This window comes from Asterias amurensis, chromosome 13, assembly GCF_032118995.1.
Source record: "Asterias amurensis chromosome 13, ASM3211899v1".
Lineage (NCBI taxonomy): Eukaryota > Metazoa > Echinodermata > Asteroidea > Forcipulatida > Asteriidae > Asterias > Asterias amurensis.
In genome coordinates, this window is record NC_092660.1 from 3,849,519 (window position 1) to 3,861,856 (window position 12,338).

The window sequence follows — 12,338 nt, forward strand, 5'->3', positions numbered from 1 at the left end:
TTTTGCATGGCGTACACGAATAATGTCATGCGGTAATAGAATGAAAATTTGAACTCACCTGCGGGGATCTTTTTCTTGTTGGTTGTGTTTTCCTGGAGCAACAGTGGTCCAGCATTGAATCCGTCTTCCCTCGACTTTGAAGGCACACCGTGGAGGCATTGATATGTTGTAGTCGGTCCTGTTGTGTTGTGACCACATGTGTTTTGCCTTTTACCACTGGGTGCGTTCGATTAGCTTCCCTTGGTCGACCCCGGTCTGCCCCTCGTTACGTATGCAAAACATACCTTTTACTTGTAGAAACGTACAAGAGAACCATCGTGTGAAAATTTCGTTTTGGAGGAAGGGTGTGGCAATTTATAAAAATCTCCTAAAATCTGGTGGTGGAAGAATTAAAAAAAATACGCAGGAAGAATACTCCGCAATGGAAATGCACAACCTCGGAAACGTTTCAGGCAGAAATGTTTCTCAGAGTGTAATCCCTCTTTCTAAATTCTCGTTCCATTGAAGTGAATTGGTTTTCAAAAAGTTATACATCATCAACCAGTGCCCAATTAGTTGTTTTATTGCAATTAGTTTGGAGTAATTACCAATGGTGTACCCTCACTTTAAAGACACTGCGTGGTTACTATTGGTAACTACTCAAAATAATTATTAGCATAAAACCTTACTTGGTAACGAGTAATGGGGAAAGGTTGATAGTATAAAACATTGTGAGAAACGGCTCCCTCTGAAGTGATGTAGTTTTCGAGAAAGAAGTAATTTTCCACGAAATGATTTCGAGACCTCATATATTTAGAATTTGAGGTCTTGAAATCAAGCATCAGAAAGCACACAACTTCATGAGACAAGGTTGTTTTTTTCTTTCATTGTTATCTCGCAACTTCGATGACCGATCCAGCTCAAATTTTCACAGGTTTGTTATTCCATGCATATGATGGGATACAGGAAGTGAGAAGACTGGTCTTTGACAGTTACCAATAGTGTCCACTGTCTTTAACTAAACATAATTTATGCCAGGATTAACCTTGAGAAAAACAGACTTAGCTGTTGCAAAAACTGTCCAAACGAAAGGACCTACGGTATAGATGAAAAATAGTAAATGGTCTGATGATTCCATCATAGCAGAGTCTTTCTTAAAGGCTTCTCGTTTACGATGGACCTTTTTTTTACTTTAAGATGGACTATTTTACAAGGTAAACGTCAAACAGACTCACAAAACTCATACTTCCACTGTCAACCACAAGAACACACCCTTGTCAATAACTGATGATCGGTTTTAAATATTTATTTTTCCTTTCTCAATAAATAAAATAGTTTTAATATTTTACCATTATTGAAAAAAAAAAAGACAAAATGCAAACGATAATATACAAACAATTCAAAATAATTTTTATGACAAAAAAAATAAACACGTTACCATGGTTATAATAAATCGGAAACTCTTTACAACAACTATAAGTTTGTGTACAAAAATAAACACAACTGAAGTGACGTAGAAATGTATAAGTGTACATAAAGATCCAAACAGAAAAACGAAAACATAATTATTACAATAAACTATCAACTTCAAAATTCTGTTTTATTTATTCAAAAAGATTATTTTCAAATTGTGTGAAAAGAAACAGCCACTTGCTGATCGATAATCAATGTTAATCGATAAGTCGTTCAATTGGCCCTTGCTAATTGGAAACTTTGATTTCAGTGCAGTGAATATTGATCACTATGGTGACAGCATACCCAACGACCATAACCACATTCAACATTGTTTTCTTTACAAAATTAATTTATGACAATTTTTTTTCCTTCTAGGGTTTCGACTTATTTTATTTAAAAAAAACTGGGTGATAATTTCCAATATATTTGGTTTTCAAAGTGGCATTTCATTAAAGTTGATAAACCATCAAAAGTGACTTTAAAAGAAAGTTTGTTTCTTACAATGCTGCCAATCTGTACAACTAAAGCAAGTTTCTTGTTGTAAATGTGCAGAGTTGTTGTTACTTTTAAGTCATGGTTACCAGTTCAAATCAATAACGCCCCATCATTAAAGGTACTAAACAGAATTGGTAGAGTTGAAAAAATAATCAAAGACAGTGTTCTTAATTTAACAAACATTAGACAATTTCGTCTGCTCAGAAATAAAAAGCTCATCGGTGCACGTTGTCTGGTTTCGTAACATTGCTTTTGCATAATTTTCGTAGTTTCAGGTGGTAATGTGGTTTATTGTTCTAGAAGATTGGTCTTTAGCAAAGTTTTAAAAACATCTAATGACTTAGCAGATCTTATGGACATTGGAAGCTCATTCCAAAGAAAGTATTAATTTGTATGGCAAAAACAAGCATTAATTTTCTAAATAGAACATGCATTTGTTGGTTGTGATTTTTATTTTTATTTTGTTTATTTTGACACGCATCTTTAATTCTAATGACCTTTTGATAACAGGAATTTGAAATTGAAATTAAATACCCCAGTTCTGAGCAGAGGATTGATATGAAATCTGTTGTGTGAGAAGAGAAAAAATAGTGAACCCTCGCCTAATTTTTGTCAGAATGTTTTCAATTTTTGCCAAAATTAGCCGAAATCAGATTATGCGTTTTAGGGAGTCTGTTACATGTTTCTAAGACTTCATTTCAGAAGGAAATATCATTTCCTTTGAAAAATGAGTGATTTTAGTATGAACTTCTTAATCAGTAAGGTTTCAGACTAAAATTAAGCAATGGTTCTTACCAATCGTGTACAATACCTTAAAATCGGAGGTTTACAATAAATGCCATTTCGGATTGTGCAAAAGTACATTCGTCGTCCTCTCAATCAACCCTAATGTGATCTCAAAAAATACTTTATGAGGCACTGGATACCTTTGGTAATTGTCAAATAATACCAGTATTAGCACTTGGTGTGCCCCAACATTATGCATCAAATCTGTGAAAATTTGGACTTAATTGGTCATCGAAGTTGCAAGAAATAAATAAAATAAAAACACCCTTGATGCACATAATTTGTCATGCTTTCAAATGCTTTACAAGGGCTTCAGGCGTAAAGTATTTGAATACTGTAGTGAGAAATTACCGCTTTCTCAAAAACTATGTTACTTCAGAGGAAGCCATTTCTCGCAATGTTTTATACCACCAGCAGCTCCCCATTGCTCGTTAGGCTACCAATTAGGTGTTTATGCTGTTAACAATTATTTTCAGCAACTGCCAACAGTGTCCAGTACCTTTAAACACATCACTTCAAAATGTAGCTTCTTCAAATACATCTCAATGCAATAAGTTGGAATAAAGCAAATAATGTAATCTAATCTGAGTATAAAATTGATGATGCCAATAAATCATCTCTCTGCCAGGCTGATTACTTATCAATAACCTGACACAATAAAATATTACTTAGAATTTTATCTGTCATAATAATAATCTCGTAAACTTTTGTAATCTCTCTCTCTCTCAATAATTTGTAAAGACTCATCTTGTTATATAAGGCTAAACTGAGTTACAAAATAGTTCTTTGCTTTCTCACAAAATGTACAATTTGTATCCTGAAGTCGGATTGGTCAATAATCTCCATCACTTCTTCTTCTCCGGTGATTAATTTGTTTAAATTCTAATAATTACATAATTCTGTATAAAACAAGGAAGAGAAGTGTAAACTGATTGCTGTTTATCAAACGCTCATTCCATACCGTTTTGTTTATTTTGAATACTTTACTATAGCAACTCTCCAGTGAATTTAAATCAAATTGCAAAGTGCCAAAATATAATAATATTAACTCGAGAGAAAAAAAGATAAGTAACTAAAACAACATGTCATAATCTGATTTGTACACGTCACACCATGAACATCTCAAATGCTCCTGTGGAATCTCACTTTTCACGAGACAAGGGTCAAGTGTTTCGTGAATTCGCGAAGTTAAACGAAAAAGTCACATGACTTCGACAGTGTTTTGTCAACAGAGGGCGGTTTAAATGTTGAACAGAGGTCACATCGTCTGTAAGACGGACTCCTGATCACTGCATCCAATGGTTATAATAATTGTGACATGGCATCTATTCGTGCATAGGAAATAGCATTCTTTAATCTTATCCAAAAACAATCTTAAAGCTTATCAATCCATTTTTTTTTTATTTATACTTTCCCTTTAAAGTCATAACTCCTGACCGAGACTTAAAGCTTTTCTATTTTTAAGATTACTTGCTTCATCCGAAGAGCTTGCAATGGTCTTATTATCCGACCTGCGGACACGTTTTTTTCTTGCATTCAAGGATTTATTCCAATGGTGTCGTAACTGTGTAGAAAATCTCCTTTACATATTAAAGTGACACCAAGGATGGTTGTTTATTTGTGTGCTCATTACGTAGCTAGTAGTAAGCACACGTGGCATTGGAGGAGGCAATCTGATGTTAGCGCCCTCTTGTGTTTATGCAGTTCTCTGCAGATAGGTGCAGTTGACTTCATTTATTGAAATCACATCACCGTACATTTGCCTTTCAGCTTTTCCCGCCTCTTTTGTGACTTGGATTTTTTCGTCTCCAGGTGAAGGCTCATGGTCCGCCGCTTCTCGAGTTGGAGCAAATCTTGGAAAAGTTCTTTGACATTGTAGTTTGTCTTCGCCGATGTTTCGAGAAACGCGCAACTCCACGCCTTCGCCTGCTCCATCCCCTCCTGTATGCTGACCTCCCGGTTCCCATCGTCGCACTTGTTCCCCACTAACATGATAGGGATACCGTCAATGTCACCTTTGACCTCACATATGACGTCATAGATGGGTTTGAGTTCCTCCAATGACTGTCGACTTGTGATGGAGTAGACGAGAATGAAAGCGTGCCCCTTGGAGATCGACAGCCGCTGCATTGCCGGGAACTGATGGGACCCCGTCGTGTCGGTGATTTGAAGGGTACACACATTCTTATTGCAGCTGATCACTTGTCTGTAGGTGTCTTCTATTGTGGGGATGTACGTCTCTCTGAATGTCCCACGTACGAATCGTAAGACCAAGGAGCTCTTGCCCACTCCACCAGCTCCGAATACCACCACCCTGTAATCGTTGCTTTGTTCCGGCATGACGCGAAGACGGATGCTCCGATCACGTGGTAACTGTAAACAGAAAACAACAAAAAAGACTCAAATTATCAAACTGCATTTTATGTCGTACATTATTGAGTTAGTAAATGTGTCACTGCGAAAAGAGAACTAGCTGTTCGTGCCAACCGAAAGTACCTAGGGTAGAAATGCAAAACAAAAACAGCCTGATGTTTCGTACCCAACAGGGTCTGTCTGGAACCTGTTGTGGTCAAAGAGACACTTTCCTGTACCACGCCCCCTTCACCCTCTTAATTGTTCACCCCTTGTACTTTCTGTCTACTTGAATGCTTCTGTAACACCCGATACCGGTTTAAATTTGGGGTTTTGTTGGATTGACTCTGATGATATGGTTGAAACGTCAGACCACTGGACTATTTTTTGAAATGTATTAATAGAAGAAACTTCTTTTCAAAAAGAGTGGGTGTCAACCATGGAAAGATCTTAGGTTTTCAAGGAATAAAATTTTTCAACACATCTTTGGCAAAAACACTTCTGTTTGTTTATCTTTTTAGGGCATGAGGATATAAACGTCCATAAACGCGGTTAAGGGTGGGTTTGGCAGCCTACGCGGTGCTGCAAATATAACATGAAATTCACGTGTGGTTTTAAAAATTGCTTTAAACTGGTGAAGAGAATATTCGACTGTCATTGTGATGAACGTAGTATCGAATATCGGCATGGACAATGCATCCCCCACTGTCACTGCACTGTCACGCTATTGTACCTGCAGACATCTGATAGAAGTCTCATAAAAATAACAAGTCATATCACAGTACCGACACAACAAGAACAAGATATCTCATTACAATGGGAATATCCACAACTGGGGGTGAGGAGAAAAGAAACTGATACGATGCGTGGGTACGAGGTTAATATGAAAATGATGTCTGGGCTTTGTGAATAAACACGGGGTTCTTTGTGGAGTCTCTTACAAGTACATGTCTATCAATGAATAATTCATTGTGAGAGGTTGAGAGAATGGCTGGTCGAACCAGGGCAGTCGGCACGTCAGATGACCTCACTTGTATTATTGTTTGAGTTTGAATGATGACCACACAACAGCGAAACTGTAGGAAATGTACTTTTATGCAAACTTTGATATCATTTGACAACTGTCTTCACTAAGAACTGTATACAAATGTTAAAGCCTTGTCACACGAGGCAACTTTTGCAGGCAACTCGGGCAACCAACTGCGGTACTTTGGGTATCTTTTCGCAATGCTCAAGTAAAACTAGGCCTCTGTGAACACTCACAATTTCTTTGAGATTGCATGGAACTGGTTGTACGATAATTTCTTGGTGTGATATGGTCCTTGGGACAAAGGAAAGCCCTCACACTGATAGCAAACACTGTAAGTTTTCACTAATTATCATAATAGTAATGAATCCTCAGATGTATTTTGTCTTTGGCGGTGTCAACAAGCCTGTTTATACACAGCTCAATTCCTTGCCCTTTATTGTACTAAATACCCCCACAGGGGACACATCGAGAACTGCAAATCATTTCATAGACAGATGGTCTAAATAGAAAAACAAGATGATGGTTGACGCGTGAGGGCCGCAGATTCTAAACATCTCGCGTTATCTTGTGTAATCTACTCTGACGTTGCCGAGATACCATGAGCTTTTAACATGCTGCCATCGGGTGTCAATGCATCACACCCATCAAGGAGGTTGAAATGATATACTCCTCGAGACTAGAAACTCAAGGAGACCCTTGAAATGTGGGAGGGACCTCTATCATCCATAGCTTACAGATCTCCATCTAAATGAGTTTTTTTCATGGACACATAATATTGATTCCATTTTTTTATTTTGTTTTGCAGAGCGACACAAGCTTGTCTTTAATTCAATAATGTTTCGGGATTCTACTCTTATTTCTGTTTTTATATGATCGGAGGTAACCATGTCAGCAACGGAGAAAAACAACACCACTGGCAAAGTCGTCTTAATTGAATCAAGCACATACACCATTAAAGCTGGTCCCCTATATCTTGCTCTGACGTCATTAGTCTGACTAGGAGACTGACTTTGTGCATGGTATCCCTAGATGTTATTATTGGCTGTCTGTGTGTGTGGTGTGTGGATGGTGAGATGCAGCTATGCTCGACCTTTTCTCCATCTCCAGCTCACTCTGCCTGGTTACCTTGGATGAAGCACCGCACACGCTATAATCAATACTTGGCTTTGCCCGCATAATCACTGAAGCTAACATCACATTCATTTGCTGGTATATACAGTGTGACATTAAGCATATCATGTTGTTTGCTTTGCTTTCGAATCCAGCGCGGAACCAACCTGCCATCCCGATTATCAACATAAGGCACTTGTGTTTATTATGTATTCATATAAATGACACGTTGTGTTTGCACGATTGGTTTTGAATAATGTTCCGAGAGAGGGCGAGCTACTATAATATTTACTGAATCAGATTGGCTGACTGTCATAACTCATTTTCTTTTAAACACACTGTGAATAGTATTAAACATTGTGAGAAATGGCCCCCTCCGAAGTGACGTAGTTTTTGAGCAAGAGGTAATTTCTCACTCAAATATTAAAAGACTTCCGGCCTTTTATTTATTTATTTATTAGCACAACAAATGTGTACAGCACGGGTGTTTTTCTTTCATTGTTATCTTGCCATCTTCGATGAACAATTGAGTCAACATTTTCACGGTTTGTTATTTTATGCATATATTGGGATACAGCAAGTGAGAATACTGGTCTTTGAAAATTACCCAACCCATTCAGCCGTCGATTTCACCAAACTCTTGCTAACTTAGGACTAATCTTATGACTTAGGACGAGTTGAGTCCCGCATCCAAATACGTAGGACGCATTGAACCCATCCTAAGTTAGGACGGGTTACTCGTCCTAACTCGAGTTAGGATTAATCCTAGAGTTTCGTGAAATCGGCTGCAGGGCATTTAAGGGTGCGTTCGTTTAGCTCCCCTGGGTCGACCCCGGTGTGTGGCGGGTTTTTTTTTTTTCCCGGACGAACGTGGGTAATTATCTGCACACGTTCGTCCTGAAAAGAAAAAAAAATGTCACACGACGGGGTCGACCCAGGGAAGCTAAACGAACGCACCCCATTATGACAAATACAAAAACAACCATGATATAATGCCCGGTCGAGATAAAGCACTACAACCCTCTCTGTGGACGGTTCCGTTTCCTGAACAAATACTCTAATCACGTCATCCCACGTCAAACCCGCCAAAAATGTGTCCAATTAGGCCCCGTATAGATTATGCTGCTCATTAAGAATATTAATGCCGCCACTTTAGAAGACGTTATGTAACATCACCTGATGGGACACTAAGCAGTGATCTATTATACCTCAGTACCCAAGACATGCAGCAATAATTATGTTACGTCAATTTTACGCGTAAAAATGTATCTGTAGACAACATCTTGTTTGTTGTTGTTGTTGCTGTTCTATTTTTTACGTTGTTGTTGTTATTGTTGTTGTTGTTTGCTTTCAAACTATGGATATTGTGATATGTAAAATAAACTTAGACGCAAGAAATAGCAAAATATAATGATTTTACGTCAAAATATCGAGAGTATAATTGTATAAGTGCACACAAGAATCCGGCTTGTTGTGTTGTTGTTGTTGTTCTTGGGTGTGATTACTCAACAATAGGCACATGGGATTAGTGTTTATTGGCATAATTTATGTGGATTTTGGTTTCGAGTCGATCCGAATTATTATATCCACTGTAATGATATCTACACCGATACTGAGTGCATGTCTTGATGTAACCATTGATTCGATAACATTGCTATCGTTACGTGCTGCATCAAAGCATGAAACCATGAAACCAACCAACTACTATAATGACTGACTCGACCTGCAGTTTGTACATAAAAGATTCTTTCAAAGTTCCTCTGATCAAGTATTGTCATATCTCTTCAAATAATTATTCAAATCTTTTGTGTATTTTTCAACTGTACATCTTTGTGTGCGCTCGTCCCTCAGGATGCTAGTGCAAAATTAACATTCAAATTATTTTATAACAAGACGGGCTAAGTGCACGTGTGGTTTTCTTTATCATTGGACAACTAAACAACTTCCGGGCATGTTTTCTTTCTTTTGCGATATTGAAGAAGCAAGATGGATTATTAATGAGCAGACAACATGGTTCAAAACCTCAGCCGGGGAAAACGTCCACATGTGTCTCAGAGGACGACCTCTTATCATAACTGTGATTTTGTGTGCGTTTTTGTCAGAGTCAACTTGCAAGATACATCTGTTTAGGTGAAATCATCAAAAGCACGCAATATTACTATTCCATTTTAAACATCACCCTCGCAGCGCTTTATCAATCAGAAACCAACATGGCAGTAAATCTTATTATTAATTCAGCCGTGACCTTAACATAATATCAATCAGTGAAAAAAAACCGTCAACGTGAGTGTGTAAGTGATGGACGGTTTTGACACAGCCGTTTTGAAAATGTCGTCTGATCACGCGGCTGGAGTGAGATTTAAGTTGTTGTTTTTTGTACACGGTCCAGACTTAAAGGCAGTGGACACTATTGGTAGTTACTCGAAATAATTATTAACTTACTTGGTAACGAGTGATGGGAGAGGTTGATAGTATAAAACATTGTGAGAAACGGCTCCCTCTGAAGTAATTCAGTTTTCGAGAAAGGAGTAATTTTCAACGAATTTGATTTCGAGACCTCAGATTTAGAATTTGAGGTCTCGAAATCAAGCATCTGAAAGCACACAACTTCTTGTGACAAGGGTTTTCTTTCATTATTATCTCGCAACTTCGACGACCAATTGAGCTCCCATTTTCACAGATTTTTTATTTTGTGCATATGTTGAGATACATACCAAGTGAGAAGACTGGTCTTTGACCATTACTACTAGTGTCCACTGCCTTTAAACCTTTTTCTTTCTATACGCCCCCGTCATGGATTAAAAATCCAGAAGCTTAGGGGGCAATCACGCCCTTGGGCGATGTCACATGGTAAAGCTGAACCAATCGAATGATATGGAGTCTTAACTCAATTCTAAAGCTAGCAAAATTAAATGTCAAGATGAAATAGCTCTTGGTTTTTATTTCTTTAACTGATGGGAAAGCATTGTTTTCTACGGACCATTACTTGATCGTTCACTCAATGAAACGCAGAACTGGACCCCCATTACTTGCTTGCAATTCGTGAGACTGATACCCCATTCTTTAATTAAATTGCATCGAAGAAAAGGTGTGCACTTGAAAACCTCTTAAAATTAATGGTCGAACAAAACTGACTTGGTTATAAATAGGACATCGGCTTTATATATTGTAAAGCATTTTAAGAAGTATTTCACTTCGAACTAAATGCGATTGTGGGAAAATATTTTAGCTGTTATCCCACAAATTTGAATCTGAGAAGTGTTACTGACAGAAACGTTTCTCAGATTGTGTTTCCATTTATGAATTATTCTTCACTGCGTTGACTGAACCGCTCCGGATTTCAGCGATATCTCGAAAACGCTACCATGAATGTTCGCAGGTTACTTTTATTGTATTATCTATATGACTCCAGTATCGCCCAGTCTCCAGTGTTTTTCTTATCGCTTTTTAGTGGTTTTCTTGTAATTATAGTTAGCCATTGTCTATTTTTTGTTTTTTTGTTTTTTTTTGTTTTGTTTTTTAAATGTGTCATTGTTTTCACTGTATGCGAGCATTGGAATTACCCTCTTGGAATCTAATCAAGATTATTTTATTGTATTGTAAAACAATTGAGCGGTCCAAAACACTTAAGCATTACATTCCTTTTAGACGACATTGCATCGCTGGCGATCCTTTGATACAATGTCCATTAAACGTTTAATCCATGGTGGATACGTTTACCAAGCGCATACTCAACTAAAGATCTCGTCCCATGAATGCAGTTATTTTAATTTGAATATTTGAATGTTCTGCGTAATGACTTAACCATTAATTTTCCGCTACTGCTTGACAACCAGATTGGCCTGAAACAATGTTAATTCGTTTCGCTCCAACCCGGCGTAATCTCTTTGAAAATATTCTTCCATAACTGCGTGTATTCAAGAGGCTTAAACCACCCCCCCCCCCCTCCAGTCCTATGACAGTTCAGCCAGGGCAATTATGACTGATTATTTAGAAAGTAAACAGCAATTTTGCGTTGGCCGTTTAGGAGTCAAACTCACTCTGACAACGAACAGATGGCCACTAATAGATTAATAATTCACTTACGTAAAAAAAAAAAAGTTAAACATCTCTTACATACAGCTCCATAATCCTAAACCCAAACATGCTAAGCCCCCTTACATAAATTGAAAACAATTGCGGAGATATTAATACGGATTCGGATTGATGAGTTATTTATGTTGGCCAATATTATTTATATTGAGATGCTTGCCTTATGGAAACAAAATGTATGTATCGAGTTTCCACAGTATCGGGGGAAAAGGGGAGGTAAATTAATGAGCAAAATGTAATCTACGTCAGCAATGGGCGAAACTAGCGAAACTAGCGAAACAATGGCAAACAATTCTAGATCAAGCTGTGGGAACTCTGAAATATTTGGCCAAACAGTTATATTAGCAAGTCAGCGCGAACGAATTGCATATTCATATATTCAAATTAACAAATTATACATGCAACATTGGTTTATGTGTCTGAGACAGGTTTGCGGTAAACACCATGTGAAGAAAGAGTTCTAACCATTGGTTGTTTTCATAACCAACACCTAAAAGAGATAATCACATGGTGTTACTGCAAATTTCCTTTATAATTATATAAAGTTGTACTTTCCATCACGCGAAGTTTCCAAATCTTACTTATTGGTTTATGGATTATTTTGTTATCTATAAAGTCCATCTGTTCATTTAGGATGCCTTCACACACAGATTCCAAAGTGATCATCGTTGATCATTACAATCAATATTGAATGGTTTGTCGGTAAGAGCTACCCTGGCCACAAGATGCAAATAAACCACACATGAATATTAATAATGTTAAATTATTCTTTTCAAGCACATTCCGCATATATATCATATGACTAGACCCAAATGCACTATACAGGCATGAAACTAATTTAAAGAACAAAAACAATTCTTAAACTACACAATGTACAAAACGCATGATAAAAAGTTCACAAGATGAAGTGAAACAACTGACAGGAGACATGTAAGTTGTAGGTCACATGCTAAGCAGGTGGATTTTATACAATTGTCAAAGATCAGTCTTCTCACTTGGTGTATCTCAACATATGCACAAATTAACAAACCTGTGAAAA

The 12,338-nt window shown here is 37.5% G+C and overlaps 1 protein-coding gene across 2 annotated transcripts in view; it reads right to left on the reverse strand.

Moving 5' to 3' along the window:
* Positions 1-1,412: 1,412 nt before the first annotated feature.
* The window catches only part of LOC139946434 (GTP-binding protein Di-Ras2-like), a 62,420-nt gene continuing 51,494 nt past the window's right edge, over positions 1,413-12,338 (reverse strand). For both annotated transcript variants that reach the window (XM_071944081.1, XM_071944080.1), the window contains one exon: positions 1,413-5,088. In XM_071944081.1, coding sequence (XP_071800182.1) covers positions 4,459-5,088 — 630 coding nt within the window. In that variant the 3' untranslated portion in view covers positions 1,413-4,458. The remainder of the gene's footprint in view (positions 5,089-12,338) is intronic.